The sequence below is a fragment of the Malaclemys terrapin genome, chromosome 6 (assembly GCF_027887155.1).
Source record: "Malaclemys terrapin pileata isolate rMalTer1 chromosome 6, rMalTer1.hap1, whole genome shotgun sequence".
Taxonomy (NCBI): domain Eukaryota; kingdom Metazoa; phylum Chordata; order Testudines; family Emydidae; genus Malaclemys; species Malaclemys terrapin.
The window spans coordinates 128,083,850-128,107,349 of record NC_071510.1 but is presented as its reverse complement, the minus strand read 5'-3'; the positions used below and the strand labels follow the sequence as shown (position 1 = coordinate 128,107,349).

At 47.4% G+C, this 23,500-nt stretch overlaps 1 protein-coding gene across 11 annotated transcripts in view; it reads right to left on the bottom strand.

Annotated features, from left to right (window-relative positions):
* Window positions 1-23,500, bottom strand: part of CELF4 (CUGBP Elav-like family member 4) — an 861,689-nt gene that overhangs the window by 98,059 nt on the left and 740,130 nt on the right. For 10 of the 11 annotated variants that reach the window (XR_008445494.1, XM_054032838.1, XM_054032839.1 and 7 more), the window contains exons 7-8: window positions 14,624-14,771; window positions 829-978 (exon numbers count right to left, since the gene is read on the bottom strand). Coding sequence is in view for 10 of the 11 variants with exons in the window: in XM_054032838.1 (XP_053888813.1) it covers window positions 829-978; window positions 14,624-14,771 (298 nt within the window). In the remaining variant the exon portion in view is untranslated. The remainder of the gene's footprint in view (window positions 1-828; window positions 979-14,623; window positions 14,772-23,500) is intronic. The other variant, XM_054032842.1, reaches the window with a different exon arrangement.

Below are 23,500 nucleotides of genomic sequence, written 5' to 3'. Positions count from 1 at the left end.
TCGCTCCTCACCAGCTGCATTTGGCCAGCCTGAGTGCGATTTTGGTTTCTGCAATATCTCCAGCCGAAAATATTTTAATCTTTTAAATAGGGCTGGTGGGAAAACAAGAAGTCAGTTTCATGAAAAATGTGCAGGTTTTGGAATGTGATTTGTTTCCCCATTGGAATGAAACTGAGACCTTTTGAAATATTTTAGTAAAAAAGAAAGAAACAAACAAAAAATAACTGTCTCTCACTCACTGTCCCCTGATTTGACCAGAAATTCCATCCTGGAGCTGAGAAATCCATCCCAATGAAAGTTTCATGGACACTGATATGTTTCTGTGAAACGTTTCGATTTTGATAAATGGGCATTTTCTGACGCAAAACGTTTTGTCGAAAAATTCCTGACCAGATCTAGCTTTAAGCTTTGGATTTTGTGAAACTAGGTTGAGTTCCAGAAAACTATTTTCCCTTAATAAAAACAACAAGGAGTCTGGTGGCACCTTAAAGACTAGCAGATTTATTTGGGCATAAGCTTTCGTGGGTAAAAACCTCACTTCTTTAGGTACACCTGGGAGATCGACCACACATGCACCATGTTGGTTTCAGCTTGACCTGGCCGCACGTATGTGCAGGGTGGACACATGTGCCTGGGGCCGGCTTACCAGGTGAGATCTCCTGACCTTAGTGTCCAGCTACAAGATAGCTCCCATGGCAGAGAGAAACACACTGGAGCAGGATATTGTCGCTCAGAGAGAGAGGACATATCAGATAAAGTTCTCAAGACTGGACCGTTTTAATAGGACGGAAACCAACTGGGTCTGAGAATCGGGATGGTTTGGCTTACCTGGGTAAGGGTGGATGCCATTAGCGAACACAGCTTCTGCGGTGGGCTGCCCATTAGCCTGCGGTGGGAGGCCTGTGAAACCATTCACCCCAATTGGGGACGGGATGCTAGGCACAGCCGGTGCAGTGATGCCAGGAGGTGTGCTCCCACCTACAGGAAGGAAGTAAACAGAGGGGGGGAAAAAACAGCTTTAGGATGATGAACTCCACAGGTGGTGACCAGACACAGCAAACGCGGATACTACGGTGACGAACACCAGCGGGACGCCTATAGATAACAAAATGAATAAAGGTCAAAATCATCTCACAATGCAATGGACAGTTTGCACCATCACGGGTAAGACTGTGCAATAGTTGCTCATGTTGGGGAGCGCGTAACATGAGAAAGGTTTGCCCGAGTTTGTTTGACCCCAGGAGTGGGCTTTTCCTCCAGTGATCACAACCTTTAAACTAGATCCTCAGCTGGTGTCAACTGGCATAGCTCCCATGATGCTAAGGTCTGGCCTAATTTATTGGCAAACTATCAAGGCATTTTTTTTCTAACCATTGTTTGGCCTCAGAGGAGAATTCTGAGTCCCACCTTCATCGAGCATCTCATGTCATTTTGGTTTTAGTCTTGGAGATGTCAGCCTTCTGATCTTATTGAATCCAATGACTGGCCTATGGGCATGGCTATCACATGGCCTGCCTCTGAACTAGTAGGCTCTCCAGTTTCAGAATACACTGAGTAGATGGCTAGTCCAAGAATGAAAAAAGAACAGCTACAGTTTGTAGCATCATAACAGTTACCCCCACAAGGACAGCATTTCATTGGTGCCGTTTCACCCAACCCTGCCATGCACCTTGCAGTTCTGGCTGCACTGAGAGAGGCAGACAGACCAATGGCTAAATTCAGGGGTGAGTCTTGCATGCTGCCTACATTAGAGAAATAGGTGTACCAGTGATGAGCCCAATGTGGCACCTATGTAAAACAAATTCAACACTGCTAAGATTTAATTTTGTAATTTAACAGAATAAAATGCATGGTTCTCATCTCTTCTTGACATCAGCGCATCAGTGTATTTGCACCAGATTAAGTATTGCTAATGGAGACAGGACCTAAGGAAGTCCAGGAGGAGTTTAAATTTCAGCAGCCCCCCGCAACATGTAAATTACTCCAGCAGACGCCTTCCAGACTTAGCGAGACTCACACTCACTTAATGTGACCAGGTGGGTGAAGTAATGTCTTTTACCTCTGAAAAAGAGCTCTGTGTGGCTTGAAAGCCTGTCTCGCTCTCTGCAATGTACATTGGCCAAACCAGACAGTCTCTACGCAATAGAATAAATGGACACAAATCTGACATCAGGAATCATAACATTCAAAAACCAGTAGGAGAACACTTCAACCTCTCTGGTCACTCAATAACAGATCTAAAAGTGGCAATTCTTCAACAACAAAAAATTCAAAAACAGACTCCAACGTGAAGCTGCAGAACTGGAATTAATTTGCAAACTGGATACCATCAGATTAGGCCTGAATAAAGACTGGGAGTGGTTGGGTCATTACAAAACCTAAACTTAATTTCCCCCATTCGAATTTCTCCCTACTGTTACTCACGCCTTCTGGTCAACTGTCTGTAATGGGCCATTCTCTTACCACTTCAAAAGTTATTTTTCCTCCCTTGGTATCCTGCTGTTAATTGATTTATCTCGTTAGACTGACTTCACACTTGGTAAAGCAACCCCCATCCTTTCATGTATTTATACCTGCTCCTGTATTTTTCACTTCATGCATCCAATGAAGTGGGTTCTAGCCCACGAAAGCTTATGCCCATTGTGTAACATAAATGTGTTAGTCTCTAAGGTGCCACAAGGACTCCTCGTTTTCACCAACCGAAGTTGGTCCAATAAAAGACATTCCCTCACCCACCTTGTCTCTCTAATATCCTGGGACCAACATGGCTACTACGATATTGCATACCCACTTAATGTGTCATTCACCCCTCCCTTTGTATAGATTCCAAGGCCAGAAGGGACGATTAGATTATCACGTCTGACCTCCAGTATAGCACATGCCAGAGAACTTCCCCAAACTATTTCCTTTTGAACTAGAGCATATATTTTTTTATTAAATATATTATATCTGAATTAGGCCATTGACTCTAATGGTAAGTAAGAGGCTTTAACTCATGAACCACATGTAATTTGCACCAGTGTAGACATTCTTACACAGCAGTAGGTGGGAATAAGTAGGGCTAACAGAGTGTAATTGAGTCTAGTTCCCTCTGCCTCAGTCATCACGTCTGAATTTATTATCATGGTATTTTATTAAGGCAACGCTTAGAGGTCTCATCTGAGACCAGGGCCCAGTGGTGCTGGTCACTGCATAGACACATAGTAAGAAGACCCGAAGATTTTACAAAATAAATAGACAAAGGGTGAGAGGGGAAACTGAGGCACAGAGAGACGACACGACTTGCCCACGGTCATGCAGCAGAGACAAGAACAGCACTCATCTCCCCAGAGCTGCAATCCAGTGCCGTAATCACTAGAGAACCCTGGCTCTGGGAAGCTGATCTCCTAGCTAAAGCGATAACCATCCACCCAGCAACCATACTCTGACAGCTGCTCCTTGCATGTTCTCAGGAGACCTTAGGTACAATTCCACCACCAAAGTGCAGTGAAATTTGGGGTGGGCTCCCTGCTTCTGACAGAGACACCCTCTATCGCACCCCTGCCAGAGGTGGCTCATTACAAATATTTCTGAAAATCAATTTTCTTTTTGCTTTTGGAAGGGATCAGCTTGTCCAGGTGGCAGGTATTTTCCAAATATTTCCCGGGGCAAGAGTGCTTGGTTAATCAGTTCTCTGGCTGGCTAGCAGTGATTTCTGCAGAGGAAGCGTCTGCATGAATTTCCACTGAAGATTCCTACAAGCAAGTGGAGGGAAGATGTTGTTTTAGACTCAGCAGACTGCATAGATTTGGTGATCAAAGACTCTAACTGAGACGACAAAATCTAAGCTTTTGGGAACTCTCCGTTTCTCTTACTGTACTTCTGTGGGGACTGAACTGTTCAGATTTTAATTTGTTTCCTTTATTTATGTTTATAACTGTGAAGGTAATGTCTGTGGGTTATAAAATAGTCATGTCATGCTGTAAAAATTAGATTATTTGTTTCTTTATGATAAGATTTGATAAAGTTATTTAATTAAATTCATGTCTTTAGTTCCTTCTGGGACTTGAATGTGGGGAGGCTGACCCTGTGCCATCCTTGCTGAAAATCCATAGAGACTGAACTCTGGGTCTCCAGCGACTTTCTGTGGGAGTTGGGTTTTTTTTTAAGGCACTGGAGATGGGAAACAAAGTGAACTCTAGCCCACCCAAATGTTACGCAGACACTCTGCTTTTGCTATAGCATAGTGGATGCTATTTCAGTGCCTTCCCGCTGCCCAGAACGGACACGTTGCTTCTTCTCCTTTGCTTCAGATGTCGCTGGCCTGAAGAAATTCCCTCTATGCAGTATGCGGGGCCCAGGGAACAAGAGGTGACATCCTGAGGTTCAAGGGCAGTACTCTTTGCACACAGCGTCAGTCTGAATGTCACAGAGACTAGTTAGCATTTCAGTCGCTTTTCCTGATCTCTCCTCCATTTGCATAGGAAATGTGATTTCTTTACTTAAAATTGCAGTGAGGATTTTTTTTTTTGTTGAGGTTTATTCCCCTCAATGCTTTAATTTTCCTTTGCATGAACCCAGTGGGGCCGGATCCCGAGCTGGAGTAAGTCAGCGTAGCGCCGCTGAAGTGAGTGGAAGGAAACCACTTCACACCAGTGGAGGATTTGGTCCTATATTTGGAAATGTTTTAATGCGATTATACAGATGATGTGAGAGATGCAAAACTCACATAGAGCAAACAGTAGAAAGGTTGGGCGGGGGGGGGAAGCAGGGAGGAATAAATGGCAAATTCTGTCCAGCAGGGTGATCTTAAGTCCAAGGCCACAAGGCTCAAGATGGAGCACTGCTATCTAGTTATCTACCATGCTAGTGTAACACTGACAGACCCCAGTTGTCGGTGGGTGGGACTGAACCTGGGATCTCTGGAGCTAAATGCTTGAGCCTCTCCTGCATGAGCTAAAAGCCACATGGCTGTTAGCTAAGGCTGTAGCAGATTCATTAATCTCTCTCTAAGTGGTCTTGGTGCCACTCGAGGGGCCAGAGCACCACACCCAGGTGGGTTACAGTAGCTACATTAGCAGTACCATTGACAGACAGAAAACTAGATGGAGGAGCACATATGGCAGTAGATGGATAGATGTACGTCTCTGTTTTCTCTCCCAGCCTTTGCCTGTCTTGCCTATTCAGACAGCAATCTGTGTGGGGTCGGGACTAGGTGTCTACACAGCACCTAGAACAATGGGACCTTGAGCTCAGTTGGGAAGTCTAAGGGCTACCATAATGCAGATAATAAATGATGATAATTAGAGCTGGTTGGAAATGTTCTGGCTGCCATCCCCACCATCTCCTGGGATCCCCGTCCTTCTTCATCCTAATCCTGAAAATGGACCTGACCAGACCAGGCCAGAGAGAGGGACCCAGATAGCATCACCACCTCCACCGGCTCCAGCTGATTCCCGAACACCACCTGGTATGTGAGACTTTCTCACCCCCACTTCCCGTGTGTCATTTTCCTTATTTCTTCTCTTTCCTAGCCTCCTTTTGCCCTCTCGCTAATAAGAATCTGGCTTAGCTGGTCAAGACTGTAGATTTTGCAACCCTGCTGAAAGCCGGTGACCAGAAAGAGGAAGTTAAATGCAATGCCCTAAGCCTGCTGCTGGTACAAGTTTGCCAGGACTCTGAGTGGCTGATAAGACCATGTGGGGTGCCTGTGTTTTCCAGCAGTGAGGTTGCAAATGAAAGCCAACACCAGAGACAGAAGGTGCATTTTCTATCTTTGCTGTTCTCTTCTTTCCCCTTTTGTGTGCCTTTGTCTTGCTTTGTCTTCTTGGAGACGGGATTGAACAGTGGCAGTTACAGCATAGCTCCAGCCCATCTCAACTAACTTTTTCTCTTTTTGCCAAAAAGGATAGGTATTATCCTCTAAGAGATGAGACAGACAAGGTGGGGGAGGTGATATCTTTTATTGGACCAACTTCTGTTGATGAAAGAGACAAGCTTTCAAGCAGGTCTCTTGTTTAGCTCAAAAGCTGGTCTCTTTCACCAACAGAAGTTGGTCCAATAAAAGATATTACCTCATCCACCTTGTCTCTCTAATATCCTGGGACCAACACGGCTACAACAACACTGCAAACATCTAACAGACTGTCCAACAAGAGTTTTTGCCTTTATAGACTCTCTCTGGCTAAAGAGAAAGGGAACAAGGGATGATGTTAAAAAGAAAGCCTTACTTAATGCTTTATATTTCAAATGCATTAACTGTTTCCCCTTCTTTTCTGTATCTTTAAGAAAAAGTTAAAATGATGTGTTTGCCATAGTACTAAGCAGGCTGAGGTCTTTGTGTACCAAACCCCAAATCTTGTTTAAAACTATTTAAAGTTGGACAGCTTCAGAGTCATGTTAACACCTTTGAGTCTCTGGCCCAATTTATTTCATCTAAATTGACACAACCGTTCCCCGGGCTGCCTATAGCCTGGAGAGCCAGCTCCCCATTAGCCCACCCGGTAGGATTTTGCTTAGAATTTATCAAAATGAAATCTTTTGGTTTTTCAAAACCATTTTTCTCCAGGTTTCTGTTTCAAAATTTGCGGTGGGATGGGAGGGGCTGTTTCAAATCAGAAAGAAAATAAAATGTTATAATTTCAAAATCTTCCCTGAAGCAGAATTCCTATTCTTCTCCTAATAACAGCAGCCACACCGATAATGCATGTTGGGTCTGCAGTACCTCCGAGGTGTGGTGGCTTGGATGTGAAAGTCGTCCTCTACATTTCTTCCTAGCAAGGTTTGTGCCTGTTACGCAGTGCTGTGTTACTGGGTGGGGACATTTCCAAAGCTAGGCTTGTCATAAATGAATATTAATTGGCTATTCATGAATGGATATTTTCATGGGATGGTCTAGGTTTACTTGGTCTTGCCTCAGCACAAGGGGCTGGACTTGATGACCTCTTGAGGTCCCTTCCAGCCCTACATTTCTATGATTCTATGAATGGCTGTATAGGGTTTTCATGAACGGAGATACATAATCAGTGTGAAATTGGAGAACACCATAGTGGACTAGGCCCTAGAGTTGGAAATGTCTTCCCAAGGGTATACAGTATTACAGATGCTTGCACAGAAGTGGTGCAGGGATATATTTCATACACTGTAAATCATGGCAGACAAAGCATTTGGCTGTTATATTGGTATTTACACAACTAAGTTGCAGAACTCATTCATTTTCAAGCCTTATTGATATGCAAAAGAGCTTGTGTTCTTTTGTGTCAGGGCCACCATGCACCACACTGGATGGATTCAGTGCTTTTCAGGCCCTGAGAGCATTTGAATTCCAGGCGTTTGCTGTTTGACGCTCTCTCCGCTCCCACCAACACAAAACAAATCTAGCTAATGCAAATATGATAATCTTGTCAGCAGCGGGTTTAAAGGGTGCAGATATAATTAAGCCACTTTTCTATTTGGTTTTGCAGTAGCTCCATTGACTCGTTGTTTATATATTTACGGTTGTGTAAACACATATTTTGAAATGTATGGGGTAAGATTTCCAAGTCAAGCATTTCCTTGGCTTTCCGTAAGCCAGCTTGGAATGAGATTTTTTTTTTCTATAACAAGAGAAGCAAGGGGAGAGATAGGTAAGAAGGCCCTTGACTGAATCAATAACCGCTGACATTGTCCCCAGATGCAGCTGCAAGGAGATGTTAGGGCTTGTGTGAGCCAGTGGATTCTCACAGGCCCAGGGAGTTTGGCAGACAAATGCTAAGGCGACATAGCTCTCTGCTAAGCCCAAAAGGTCCACCCTTCTGGGGTGTCTTGTCTTCTCCCTGCCACCGCACTTCTTCCAAGACAGCACACCCTAGCTTAGGTCTTAAACAGCATTCCCCTTCCTGCTCCAGCCAGGAAGGGGGCACAGACTCACCCACCACCATCAGCCTCCAGCTGCCTCTCTTCTTTCCCCAATTTTTATCCCCCAGCAGGCTGGCCTGGCTCCAGGTCACATGACTCCTCATTAGGTGACTTTGCTCATTGCCTCCATTGGGAGAGGCAGGTCAAAACTGGCACAGGTGCAGCTGAGCCCTCATGTCTCTTGAAGGGCCAGTTCACCCTGTGACCAGCTGCTGCTTCGAGGCCGGGTCAGGGCCTTGTCTAGGGTTACCATACATCCGGATTTTCCCGGACATGTCCGGCTTTTTGGGCTCCAAATCCCCGTCCCGGGGGAAATCCCAAAAAGCCGGACATGTCCGGGAAAATCGGACATGCGGTCGGCGGCTCGGGTGCCGGGCCGGGGGCTCGGGGGCTACGCCGGCGGTGCTCGGGGGGGCCGGGTGCCGGGCCGGGGTCTCGGGTGCCGGGCCGGGCCGGGGGCTCGGCCGGCGGTGCTCGGGGGGGCTCGGGTGCCAGGTGCCGGGCCGGATGCCGGCGGTGCTCGGGGGGGCCCGGTGCCGGGCCAGGCCGGGGGCTCGGCTGGCGGCTCAGGTGCCGGGCCGGGTGCCGGCGGTGCTCGGGGGGGCCCGTTGCCGTGCCGGGCCGGGGACTCGGGGGGCCCGGCCGGGGACTCGGGTGCCGGGTCGGGGGCTCGGCCGGCGGTGCCGGGCCAGGCCGGGGGCTCGGGGGACGGGCTGGGGACCTGCGGTGCCGGGGGTGGGCCGCGCCTCCTCCCCCCACACACACACACACCCCTTACCTGCTTCAGGCTTCCCGCGACTCAAATGTTCGCGGGAAGCAGGGGAGGGGGCGGAGACTTTGGGGAGGGGGCGGGGCTGGGGGTGGGGTTGGGGCCCCTTTAAAGTGTCCTCCTTTCGGAGGCACTAAATATGGTAACCCTAGCCTTGTCACCCCATGTCATTCTCAATCCTAGCTTGCCCACCGGCAGTCCCAGCTTTACTGTTTTTCCTTTGCATTCACATAGTGAGACTGTCATCGATCATGGCAGGGCTTCCCAGCCTTTCCAGTGCCAATCGGTCATTCAGAACTGGGTGCATCCCAGAATCCTTTGCGCAGCACTTTCAGGGCAGTGCTGGGTTGCTTGGTGCCTTGACGATGACTCTGGGGGAGTTGGTACAATGGTTTACAGGACACTCCTGGTGTCTGAGTTACTGGAAATGGAAGGAAGCTCTCAACCCTCTTGGCCACCACAATTCACAGGCCGAGATTCCCTCTCTTGGGGGGTGCTCTGTATACTTTGGCCATGAGCAAAACCAGGCAGGCCAGATGCAGGACACCAGACAACACTGCATTCATTATCTCACCTCCTTCCAACTGTCCCCATTGCCTACCCCCTCAGGAGAACTATGGAGAACATTAAACCGATATTGTGCTTCGGCCCAGATTTCAAACAGCATCTGCAGTTCCCACTGAAGTCAATGGGAGCTGAAGGGCGTCGGTACCTTTGAAAATGTAAGGCACTTTTGCTAATAAGAGCTGGAGCTCTCAGGGAATAAGTCAGATCTCATGCTCCCAAGACCATGATTGCTGTGGGTACACTAGGCCGGTATGACAGAGCTGGCAGAGTAAATGCTATCCAAGGATAATGCCCCCATGAACCAGAGGATCTAAGGTGCCTCTGGCTAGTCCTGTTATAACTACAAATGGTCAAAAATTTACACTTAAAAGTGGCTTTTCAAATTACATGAAAATCTCTGAGCATTTTTTTTTGGTCTATCTAGATACTTATCTGGCTGCCATTACCACAGTATCTGAGCACCTCTCAATCTTTAATGTATTTTTTCCTCACAATACTCCTAACAGGAGGACAGTGCTAGTGTGACCATAGTACAGATTGGAACTGAGGCACAGAGAGACTAGGTGACTTGACCAAGTTCACAGGAAGCATGTGGTAAAGCAAGGAATCGGCCCTTGGTCTCTCAAGTCCTAGGGTAGTGCCCTAGCCACTAGACAGTCTTTTCTCTCCACCAGGGTAGAGTTCAGAATTATCAATTTTTTCATCAAAATGAAAAAAAAATAGTTTTGATTCAATTTTATTCAAATCTAAATGAAAGATGTTCGGGTTTCAGTTTCCTTTCCCCCGCCTTCTTTCCGGAGGAAAAAAAGGGAATGAAGGGAGTGGAAACCAAAAAAAAAGAAAAAGATAAAAGAAAACATTTTTTGTTTTGATTTAAATCAAGTTGAATAAAAATGTAAATTGTAATTTCAATGAAAAAAACGGAAAATTACAGACCTAAAAAAACTGGTGTTATTTCTCTCCAAACTTTCCAGGGAATGTAGTTACTATTTGCCAACCAGATCTATTCTGGACAACGACAGCCTGCAAGGAGGCAAATGGAGACTACAACAGATATTGATCTCCATCAGAGATGTCTGGGAAGATGAATTCAGACCGGAACAGGTGCAGAGAAGGACTAATAGGAAAACCAGGGCAATGGAGGGCCTATCTGACAAGAGAAGACAAAGACCCGGGCTTGTTTAGTTTAGCAAAAAGAAGGCTGAGGGTGGGGTCTGATTGCCCTCTATAAATACATCTCGGGTAAATACCAGGGTGGAGGAAGAGTTGTGGAAACTAATGGACAATGTTGGCCCAAGAACAAATGGAGCTAAACTAGCCCTGGGTAAATAAAGAGTGGACATTAGAAGAAGGTTTCTAATCATCAGAGGGGAGAGGTTCTGGAACTGTCTCCCAATAGGAGCAGTGGAGGTAAACGACCTAACTGGTTTTAAGCTGGAGCTTGGTAATTTTATGAATGGCATTATGTGATGGGGTTGGCTGGACTTGCTGACTCACAGCATCCCTTCCAGACACTGCCAGGCTCTGCAAACACCTTCTGATTTCAGGTTCTGGTCTGTGCTCAGCCTGTCCACCCGCCTGCTGGAGACCTTGGTGAAGTACATCTGCCCCCCGCTGTGAGACAATACTGGCAAAGTTGTGGGGGCGATATGAACTAGGAGAGATCAGCAACACAAACAAGGAGAGCCGCTCCTTGAGTTATGTGAGTTGCCCTGGAGGTTTTATTTTGGCATCCTAGCAGGACAGAGGTTCTTGGAGCTCTCCAGAACCAGCACCGCAAGAACCGACACATAAGAGAGGAAGAGTCAAACAAAGAGGTATATGGCTAGTGCGAATAAGAGACAAGCCCTGACATGAGATGGAGACTCGACAAGACATGAGATGGCGAAGAAAGATACACAGGGGCAGGAGCTGCAAAGGTAAAGGCTGTCACGCCCACAAGACTCTCAGTGTGAGGAGAGGACAAAGGAAAAGCCAGTGGAGGTGGCAGAGTGGTGAGCAGAGGCAAAACGCCAGATTCAGAAGTGAGTCTAAAAGAGGAGTCCTGAGTTCCTGATAAATGTGGAGTTAGTGCACAATAGTGGGTTGTGTTGTGTGCACGCAAGCACGTTCAAACCAGATTAACTCAATCTGACCCATTTTAAAAACACCGTGTAGACAAGCCCTACCTGACACCTTTTTGCAGCCCCCTCCCTCAAATGCATTTCACACACCTCCTAATTCAGCCCAAACTCTGGAAGATAGGTTGGAGCCAGGTTCATGGGCCATTTTAAAAAATGAAGAGGATGATTGTGAAGTCAAATTAAAACAGATGCCAGAATGGGCTTAACAAGTGCACACATGGTATTGCTGGGAACATGGTGGGTCCTGTCCAATGGAGTTGGGTGAATAATAGATTTGTTGGTTCACTGGCAATTCCAACCTTTTTTTTTTTTAAATCCACTTTGGGGGTTGAAACAAATATGAAACTTTTTGAAAATTTTCATCAAATGGAAAAGTAAAAAAAAAAAAAAAAAGGAAGTCTGGGTCAGGTTGAAATGCGAGGTTTTATTTCGACTCGACTTTATAAATGTCATTTTGATTTCAGGCAATGTCACAAAACAAAGGATGGCTAGTTTCACAAACCAACCAGGGGTGGTGGTGACGCCATCGCCCTTAGGAGCGTTACCCACTGGGTAGACATGCATCTGGAATTTGGGAGATCTGAGTTCAGTTCTCCCCTCTACCTGATGTAGAGAAGGGATTCTAATGTGGGTCTCCCACATTGTAGGAGCATGCCCTACACTCTGGGCGATGTGAAAACCCATAGCTACATATCCCAGTGTCTCCAGTTAAAGTTGTTCCATTTTGTATAATAAGTCATTGGAGCAGGGACTTGACCTCAAGCCACTCCCTCTCAAGGGAGTGTCCTAACCACTAGGCTATAGAGTCATTCTCACCCTTTTCCCCTGGACTCATGGCTATTGAATGAATGACTATGACTTGCCATTATGGATGACAATGAATAGTCATTGGGCCATGGAAAGGGAGTGTGAATAACTCTCCACTGGCTTCCCATGGACCATCCATACACCTATATCTCACATCTATCTGACGTCTAGATTCTCTGGTGATACAAAGTGAGTAGAATCATAGAATATCAGGGTTGGAAGGGACCTCAGGAGGTCATCTAGTCCAACCCCCTGCTCAAAGCAGGACCAATTCCCAACTAAATCATCCCAGCCAGGGCTTTGTCAAGCCTGACCTTAAAAACCTCTAAGGAAGGATATAAGTATATATAAGGATATGAGGAAGGGTATAAGTATCATATGCGATGTGGCCAAGAAAAGAGGGTCATGGCTGGGATTCCACTCTGCCCTGGCAATCCTCCGCTGTTGTACTTGCAGCAGGTGTAACTTAGAACAGCCTCCAGGCTGCTCCGCCATGTACTTCTCAGAAGAACTGTGACCGCCTTAGCCAGACTTCCTGCTAGGTAGCAGCCCTCTGTAGCAGCACCCCTGCGCACGCCCCACTCAACATAGGCAGCAGCTGAAAGCCTCCATATACCTCCTTAATCCCCCTGCCTCAGTTTTCCCTCCCGTCCACGGCAGTCGTGAGACCAGATTGACTAATATTTGCTCAGCACTTTAAACGGGAAAAGTTTGACCAGAGATGAGCCTCACCAACCTCCGCAATCTCACGCTACCGAGTGTGTGAAATCTAGATCCAAATTTTACATGTATTCCCCAACACCCTCTAAATAAGGTGGCTGCACTCCACACAAAGTGGCTCATGCCCATCATCTCCCCTTCCTGCTCACTCCCCTTCCTTACACGACTCACAACACTTGGCTGGTTCCCCTGAGCCAGAGAGCTTTCGTTCGCTTTGCTGGGCAACCAGCAGTGCTTCAGTGTAATGGTGCTGGCCGAAGGAAAGCTCTTTGTTAAAACATGTGTGAGCTGCAGGCCAGGAGAGCCCTGCACTCCCACAGCCTAGTGATCCACCAAATAACAGAGATGCCTACGGCAGGAACTGTGCCCGCCGTGAGCTCCCTGCTGAGCATCGTTTGTTCCCAGTTCCTCCCTGAGAACCCTACCTTGCGGCTGTAACCTGCACGTGTCCCGGTCTGACGTCACCGCAGCAGTTATTATTTCGTGATGATGTCACCTGGCCTCTCTGCCCTTGGCCAGGCCCCTCCCTCCTGCTCCAGTCTGGCCCCTGCTCTGAAATGGACAGTAGCGGCCGGTTCTTTGTTCGTCGATCTCCTCCCTTTCTTCCTTTGCCCAATCACACTGTGTTACATTAGCATCTCTCCCCCGATGCCCTTTACAGCCACACATCCAGACTCGCAACGCCCCCGGCAAGCCACACTGAGTCTTATCCCCATTCACACAAGCGGGGAACTGAGGCACAGAAAGGCCATATTGAGGCCGATATTGTCAAGCTCAGCTACAGGCATCTACGCCCACCTAAACAAGCGACCTGCCTCCGAGAGGCACTGACCACCCGCAGCGCCTGCGAATGACAACGGGAAATGAAAAGCGCTCAGTGCTGCTCAGGATCTGGCCTGCTGCATCCAAGGCTTTTCTTTGAAAAACGGTGGCCCTCACCATTAAGTCCAGGGTATCAAAACCCCCCACAGAGGGGTGTGGGTGAGGTGCTGGGGGCCGAGGTGTCTGCTCCTACAGGCTCTGCTTGTAGCTATCCTGCAGGGGGGGATGATCATGCTTCCTTGCGGTGCTGTCCCCTTTGTTGTCTGGTCTCCCCTGCAAATCAGTGCCACCCTCTGGCATATTTTTCCACCCATCTGTTCTCCTGGAGCATAGGGGAGCAGGGAATGTGGGGTGTTTTCTCTGGTTTGTCCCAGTCTACCCCACGTGCTGGCACGGCTTATGGTTTTCGCTAGGCCAGGCCAAACCCATGCTGCTGTGTTTCCAGCAGTCTCAGCTCGCAGGGTTCCTGCGTTAGCTCTTCCCTGACATCCTAAAAGAGAAGCCGCGGCTTTGGGGGAGCAAGAGGATGGCTCCTTGCCTATGGCACGACAAAGGATGGGGTGGACTTTGCTGGCAGAGACGGGCCTCAAACCGAAGCCCCCTGGATTGGTTCAGCTCCAGAACCAAACACCACGGCCCCGGTCTCTCTCTAGACTGTCTCAGACTGGAACACCACACGAGAGGGTGCGCAAAACTTTGGGCAAGTTCAGAATTGACTGCGACTCCAGATCTGGGAGCTCTGTCCCCCAATCTCACCCGGGCTCCCCCACACTGCAGATGACAGGACAATCAGGCCTTTCCATGAAGAATGCCTGTCTGTGTTTTCCTGCTACCCTGTGACATTCCCCCCTTTCTCTGCTCTCTAGCACAGCGACCTCTGTCTGGGAAACTCCCTAGCCTGCTGCTTCCGACTCCTCTTGCTGTCCTGCGGGCTCCTTACCTGAGGTTGGCGTCATGGGAGCAGCAGCCAGGCCGTTCATGTTCAGCGCTGCCATCTGCTGCATCTGGGCTGCGGCGAAGGCTGCCATGGGATTCAGGTAGCCCCCTTGTGCCACGGATGCCATGATCGCCGCCTGCTGCTGCATCAGCTGGAACAAAGAGAACAGGGAAAAAATATCACGCATTCACCAGCAGGGCAACTCCAGAGAGGAGATGCTGCGGTCACAGACCGGTCACTCGGGCTTTTCCACGGTGCTGGCTCGACCAGAGGCAGCGATACTGCTGTCCATAGGGCCAGTGCTACCCGTGGAGCTCTGCAATGCAGCCCAGGCCTTGCTCCTTCTTGGTCTAAGGGGGTGGCTTCTCTCTTTTGCCAGTGTGGTTCTGTGCTAGACTTTCTTTTGTCCAAAGCCAGAAAAAGCCACTGGCAACCTACCAGACAGCCCAATTTGCAGGTCTTCAATCAGTATCTGTGGGCTCTGGGTCGGCCACACCTTGCTATATGCGTGAGATGGGGTGATTTTCATTGGTCTTAAGTCACTGAAGTTAATACATGTATGGCCTAGGGCAGGGGTTCTCAAACTTCATTGCACTCTTCTGCCAACAAAAATTACTACACGACCCCAGGAGGGGGAACTGAAGCGTGAGCCCACCGGAGCCATGCCGCTCCGGGCAGCGGGGCCAAAGCTGAAGCCGAAGGGCTTCATCTCCAGGCATGGGGCCTGTAACCTGAGCCCCGCCACCCTGGGCTGAAGTCGAAGCCTGAGCCCAGGCAGTGGGGTTCACGCTTCAGGTTTGGCCCTAGGCGGTGGGGCTTGGGCTTTGGCCAGTCTAACACCAGCCCTGGGGACCCCATTAAAATGGGGTCGCAACCCACTTTAGGGTCCCGGCCCACAGTTTGAGAAGCACTGTCCTAGGCAAACCAACAGGGTGAGGAGTCAAGTACTCCAGTCTCTGCTCCACCACTCATTCACTCTGCGAGCATGGGCTAGTCATTTTAAAGGAAACCTGCAGTGATTAAGTTACATAGAATATCAGGGTTGGAAGGGGCCTCAGGAGGTCATCTAGTGCAACCCCCTGCTCAAAGCAGGACCAATCCCCAGACAGATTTTTACTCCTGTTCCCTAAATGGCCCCCTCAAGGATTGAACTCAAAACCCTGAGTTTAACAAGCCAATGCTCAAACCACTGAGCTATCCCTCCCCCCAAAGGGAGAGCATAGGACATTTCTCGCTCTGTCTCTAATGCTAAGACTCTACATAGTCATCAGTCGACCTGATCAATAATTTTGTGATGGACAGTTTTCCATTGAAAAATTCAGTTTAATTGAAATTGAAACGTATCATGGGAACATGTCAATTTCGATGAATTTCTGATAGGCCAAAGTCAAAATATTTAGTTTCGACACTGTCTAAATGTTTCGCTTTGGCTTTATCATTTTGATTCATTTTTGTTTAGACTTCTATGCTATGGCAAATTGTTAATTTAATAGTCTATGATACGAACTATAGTTAATGTTACCTAGGTAACATTATTGAATGTTTTCGTATAATATAGAAAGCTAAACAAAATGAAATGCTTCAATGGTCCCAAATCAGTTTTTTTTTTTTTTTTAATTTTCATTTCATGGAAAATTTTACCTTTTCGTTCTGACTCAGAATGATTTTTGCCCCCAAAATGTCAGAATTTCCCCCGGGATGGAAATTCCAGTTCCCAGCCAGGTCCGGTCATTGCTTCTCGCAATGCGCTGGTTCTCCACTTGTGTTGTTCATGAGCTCTTATGCAGCAGGAGTGCAAAATGCTCGTCCAATGCTACCGTTCAGGCGAGTAAGAGGAGAATTTTGATTGGGCAGCGTTTTACTTTCTCTCTTCACAGGTGTACAGAACACAAGGAGCAGGGCAGTGCAAAACCAGCACCTCTTGCATTAAGAAATGGCTCTCGCTGCTTCACTCACTCCAGAGCTGTGGGGGGCGCTACTGACTCAATCTGATATTTTGCTGCCTTCTCCATCAGAACATGACAGCCTGATGATGTAGTTCAGCCCGTCGGCCATGCATCTCAGCATTAGAAAGGAAGGACACTTTCAAAGCCATTGCAAGGGACGGTTTATTGTTGTTTACGGGTTAAATTGAACAGTTAAGTCGCTGCTAAATTAACCACAAACATAAAAAAAAATAGCAATCACTGTACAGTGCTGAAAGCGTCCTCCCCAGGCATTCAAACGCAGAGGCAATCTGGTCCAATGGACAAACAGTGACCTAGGAGCTAGACAGTCCCAGCTCTGCTACTGATGTGCTGTGTGACCTTGGCAAGCCATTTCAATTCTCTGTGCCTTAGTTTCCCTTGCTGTAAAATGGGAATAATAATATTTGCCTTCCTTGGCAAAAGTGCCTGAGATCTATGGATTAAAAGTGCTGTATACGACCTGAATATTTCAGAGTAGCAGCCGTGTTAGTCTGTATCCCCAAAAAGAACGAGGAGTACTTGTGGCACCTTAGAGACTAACAAATTTATTAGAGCATAAGCTTTCGTGGACTACAGCCCACTTATGCATCCGAAGAAGTGGGCTGTAGTCCACGAAAGCTTATGCTCTAATAAATTTGTTAGTCTCTAAGGTGCCACAAGTACTCCTGACCTGAATATTATTATTTCTTGCATCTTAACACACACCATCTCAGTGCCAAGGCGGAGGCTTCCCTTTTGATTGTTAATTACCCTTCCTTATTATATACTGCGTAAGACACTTTCCCATTTTAATTAGTGATTTACTCTTCTTTGTAATTACTGATGGAGTGATTAGATGAGCTTTTCATATTACAGCACAAGACCGGTCCCCTTTAAGGAGCAAATTTGTTAGTCGGCATCAATTGGATTTATTCTCCAGATCAGGCACTGAACAGGTGATTGTATTAAGTACTCCAATAAAGTGGGGAAGGGAGAGGGAATGCATCCATCTTTAAATAGGGCTTGACTCTACCTTTGGGTGTCTACTGACCCATAGCTCATTTCCTGTGCCAGATATTTATACTTCTGGCTGGCTGAGAACAGAGCTGGCTCCATGGCTGGTTATGTAAGTGATGGCTGAGGTCCAGGATCTGCCTAATATTGCTGATCAAATTAGTATTTCTCAGAGGTAAGGAGTGCTTCAGGGGCTGGGAGGGAGCTGAGTCTAGGCTGAGTGCGTTCGACTTTCCTCTTATTCCTCCAAAGTATGTCAGAGATGGAAACACTTTTGTGATCTGCTTGTAAAGTGTTTATGGTGGTTAGTCTGCGGAGAGGCTAACAGCCTGCTACTGGAGCTAATCCTTCTGCTCAAGTGAGACAGCTTTGTGTTGTCGTGCTGAAGGTTTCTGGTTCAGACGCTACTCGTGACCTATCATGGGGATATCATAACATTTGCTTATAACAGTGGTTAAGACACTGGACTGTGACTCTGCAGTCGCTCTCTGCACTGGAACTCTGCCACAGACGCCATGGATGGTCAAGTCATTTAATTTCATTGGGCATAAGAACATAAGAAAGGCTGTACGAGGTCAGACCAAAGGTCCATCTAGCCTAGTATCCTGTCTTCTGACAGTGACCAATGCCAGGTGCCCCAGAGGGAGTGAACCTAACAGGCAATGATCAAGTGATCTCTCTCCTGCCATTCATCTCCATCCTCTGACAGACAGAGGCTAGGGACACCATTCCTTACCCGTCCTGGCTAATAGCCATTAATGGACTTAACCACCATGAATTTATCCAGTTCTCTTTTAAACTCTGTTATAGTCCTAGCCTTCACAACCTTCAGTTCTGCACCTGTAAAATGGGGACAATAATTCTTCCTTTTCTTATTATCTAGACTGTATGACTTTCAGGCCAAGGACTATCTCTTATTATACACAATGGGGCCCTGATCTTGGCTGGGGTAACTCGCTGATACCATAATACAATTAATATTCATGCTGTTCCAAAGACAATCCCTATTATGCATGCTGCACATTAGTTATCAGAGCCCAGAAAAGTGTGTGTAGCATTTAACTGGCTGGATGATGTAACCTCTTGTCCTGCTCATGACACATCCGGGAGCTGTTTGCAATTGTTTCAGACATATCGGGTGTTCAAAATGATCTGCCGAATCATGCCTGGGACAGGCTCTTGGTCTGTCAACAAGTATGCAGTGGGAAATGCGCATGAAGTGGTGGCCTGATACAGCCCTGGGTTGAGGTATGCAGAGTTTTGCAACATACTGTCATTATTCCATCTGTTACATCTGTCCAGAGACACAAATGGCATTTTCCTCTCTGTGTTCATGCAAAAACGGAAGCTGCTCCTAAACTGCTGATTACGGTTGAATGCACTGTGGATATCCCAAAGTCCCACTGATTTCAGTGGAATGGCAGTGTAAAATCGACTGTACTGCTGGTAGTGGGAGTGGAGTAGGGTGACCAGATGTCCCGATTTTATAGGGACAGTCCCGATTTTTGGGTCTCTTTCTTATATAGGCTCCTATTACCCCCCACCCCAGTCCCGATTTTTCACACTTGCTGTCTGGTCACCCTAGAGTGGAGTAGGTTGGGAGGAGAGTAGGTTACATTTAACTTACACTTAGACAGGAAGGGTGGTCGGGGGGTTAGAGCACTAGTCTAGCACTCAGAAGGACTGTGTTCAAGTTTCTGCTCTGCCGCAGACTGCCTATGTGACCTTGAGAAAGTCACTTATGACATGGCTACACTACAGGGGTTAAGCTTTGGCTGTGCAGACATGTCCAATATTGATGGAAATTTTTTTTCCATTGAGGTAGGTAATCCACCTCTCCGAGAGGCAGTGACTAGGTCAACGAAAGAATTATTCTGTCGACCTAGCCGCGGCTACATGGGTAGCCCTGACTACAGCGCTCAGGCTGAGAGTGACATAGCTAGGTCGGTCTAATTTGTAAGTGCAGACTAGGCCTAAGTCTCTGTGTGCCTCAGTTCCCCACCTGTACAATGGTGATCATAGCACTGCTCTACCTCAGAGGGGTGGTTGTGAGGAGAAATGCACTGAAGATTGTCACACGCTCAGATTAGAACATGTGGACAGTGGGAATTTCCCTTCCCGAGAAATTTTGGAGAAAAAAAACATTCCATGTCAGAAGAAAAAGTTGAAATGTTGGAATTTCCCCTGAATGGAAAATTCGGGCAAAAACCTGTTTTGAAACAATCCAATTGTTTCATTTCAAAAAGGTCTAAATGAAATTCTACCTGGGATTCCAAACTCCAAGGCTCCTGGCTCATCGGCAGCTCCTGGCCCCACCTCGGAGACCCTAGAAACTCTGAGGTCTCCAATCCTGGGGTAACCTGCACGGCTGGCTGTCCCAGAGCCATGGATCCTGGAAACTCCGGGGTCCTGACTCTGAGGCAGTCCAAGGAGCTGGGCAAGTGAGCTGGCAGAAAACCAGGCCCATGCAGTCAGAAGATGGCCTGAAATTGTCCCATTCCTGGGAAACATTTTGAATTCGATGAATCTGCCTTTTCTGTCGGAAAATCTCTGAGCAGCTCTGATCCTATGGCAATGGAGGCTTTGTTAGAAAGTCACAGCACGGTAAGAGTAGAACTATACTCTGGGAAAGGGAACTCGGTAACCTTGAAACAAGCAAACAGAATAGACCCATCTCCTCTCCCTTACGGTGAGTCAAGGGAGATTTATGGAAGGAGGGCAAGTCCTGCAAGGGTCATCAGTCTGTCTTATAAAATCCCTGGAGCGTTGCCTGGGGCATTCAAATAAGTCTTCCCACTCTTTCCCAGCCACCTCCTGAAGACAAATGTCCCATCCACCCTCCTTTCATTTAAAAGAGGCCCAATGTGTGAGTGAGCTTTTTCCTTTCTTGGCCAAAGGAGGCATTTCTTTTTTCTATTGTTCCTTCCTTGGAACCATCTCTGCCTGAGCAATTAAGGAGCTTTATCCCATCCTATTTCCAGTAGAGATAAGGAGGTGTTAGTACCATTATACAAGGCACTGGTGAGACCTCATCTGGAATACTGGGTGCAGTTCTGGTCTCCCATGTTTAAGAAGGATGAATTCAAACTGGAACAGGTACAGAGAAGGGCTACTAGGATGATCCGAGGAATGGAAAACCTGTCTTATGAAAGGAGACTCAAAGAGCTTGGCTTGTTTAGCCTAACCAAAAGAAGGCTGAGGGGAGATATGATTGCCTTTATAAATATATCAGAGGGATAAATACCAGGGAGGGAGAGGAATTATTTAAGCTCAGTACCAATGGGGACACAAGAACAAATGGATATAAACTGGCCATCAGGAAGTTTAGACTTGAAATTAGACGAAGGTTTCTAACCATCAGAGGAGTGAAGTTCTGGAACAGCCTTCCAAGGGGATTGGTGGGGGCAAAAGACATATCTGGCTTCAAGACTAAGCTTGATAAGTTTATGAAGGGGATGGTATGATGGGATAGCTTAATTTTGACAATTAATTGATCTTTGACTATTAGCAGGTAAATATGCCCAATGGCCTGTGATGGGATGTTCGATGGGGTGGGATCTGAGTTACTACAGAGAATTCGTTTCTGGGTGTCTGGCTGGTGAGTCTTGCCCACATGCTCAGGATTTAGCTGATCACCATATTTGGGGTCGGGAAGGAATTTTCCTCCAGGGCAGATTGGCAGAGGCCCTGGGGTTTTTTCGCCTTCCTCTGCAGCGTGGGGCACGGGTCACTTGCTGGAGGATTCTCTGCACCTTGAAGTCTTTAAACCATGATTTGAGAACTTCAATAGCTCAGACATAGGTCAGGGGTTTCTTACAGGAGTGGGTGGGTGAGATTCTGTGGCCTGTGAGGTGCAGGAGGTCAGACTAGATGATCATAATGGTCCCTTCTGACCTTAAAGTCTATGACTCTATCCTTATTTGATAGACAATTCCCTCCGCTCCCAGCCCTGTCACTGTCAGTATTCAAAGCCTGGGGTTATGGTGACCGGCGGATGGTTCCAGGGTGCTGAGCTATCTGCCGAGACCTAGCTCCCAGTCCCTGAGCAGGAGGCTCTGCTAAAGGGTCGCTTACACAGAAATGAACCACTGGGAAGGGTTGGTGGCAAATACCTGCCAGGAGGAAAGCAAAGCGATTGGGATGGGGTGGGGGAAAGGAGATGGATAGTGGGGGAAGGGAGATAGATGGTTGGGCAGTGGAGACCGGCCAACTGATGAGTCTCCACCCATCCTTTCCTCTGCGACTGCTGAGCCTGTGAATCCCACTGAAGGTTCCTCAAGGGGCCGAGCATGCCTCATCACCCACTGACTTCAGTGGTAGGGGAAGAGGGCCCTTGCAGTCAGACATGAAGCACTTGGGCCCGGCCCCTAAATGAGGGCAGAATGTATCTTCTGGACTGAGCTGAAATGCAGAGTCTCTCAGGAGCCTTTGCTTCCACTTCCTTTCACTCAAGCCCGCACCTCCGGAGTTCAACCTCATACAGACCCCCTCACACCAGTTTGCTTTGGGCATCAAAAATACTGCAGCCAGAAGTAAGCAGACCCAGGAAAGCTCCCCCAGGCTGCCCCACATGCTTGGGAGAAGCTCCCCATCAACCACTGCAAAACAAAGTCATTGTCCTCCTTCAAACCCCTCCTCGAAACTCTCCTTTGCTCTGATGCCTACAGAAAGTTTGACAATGGCCAGGCTGCTGGTGTGCTGAGACCACCATCTACCACGCTGACCAATATCGGCTCATTGTTTCCTTGCACTCTGCCGTCTGCATGTATCTGTCAGCTGTCTCCTGTCTTACACGTAGACTGTAAGCTCTTTGGGGCAGGGGCTCTCTTTTTGTTATCTGTTTGTACAGCGCCTGGAACAACGGGGCCCTGGGCCATGACTGGAGCTCCTAGGCACTATGATCATGCAAATAAATAATAATAATTAATAAGTTGAATTTCCTGCATGATTCACTTCACTCTTCACTTCCTGTCCTAAGCTGTTGTGTAGTGTGACTGGCTGTTTTAAACAGCTTCTGTGGTTCCAGTTCAGTGATGGCGACATCATACGCTGGTTGAAACCATTCCTCTGCCCAGTGAATTATTATGGGTGAAGCAACTCTTACAGAGGAGGTTGCACAGAACTTTCTCTTCTAGTCACTTGTTTATAACTTTTTGTTTTTTACTTTCCTGGCTGCAGGCAGGTTTGTTCTCCACCCAGGAGCACAATTTCCAAGTAAGTCTAAGCCAAAATGGTTGAGAGGGACAAAGCAGGTGAGGTAATATCCTCTCACCAAAAGAAGTTGGCCCAATAAAAGATATTACTTCACCCACCTTGTCCCTCTAATATCCTGGGCCCGACACAGCTACCACAACACTGCATATACAAGGATGGTTCAGACATTTTCAAGAGTGAAAGAGGCAACAATAATACTCTTCCATTTTATGGAATATATCTACACTCTTCCCGATGAGGGAAGATTGCAAAAAATTGGGTTTGTTTAGTCTGGAGAAGAGAAGATTGAGAGGGGACATGATCACAGTTTTCAAGTACATAAAAGGCTGTTACAAGGAGGAGGGAGAAAAATTGTTCTTCTGAACCTCTGTGGATAGGACAAGAAGCAATGGGCTAAAATTGCAGCAAGGGAGGTTTAGGTTGGACATTAGGAAAAACTTCCTGTCAGGGTGGTGAAGCACTGGAATAAATTGCCCAGGGAGGCTGTGGAATCTCCATCATTGGGGCTTTTTAAGAGCAGGTTAGACAAACACCTGTCAGGGCTGGGCTAGATAATACTGAGTTCTGCCCTGAGTGCAGGGGACTGGACTACATGACCTCTCAAGGTCCCTTCCAGCTCTATGATTCTATGCAATAATGGCTCACAACTTATTTTGAACTTCCCTAGCTTGACAGTGGTAGATGGGAGACCCTTGAAATTGGACAG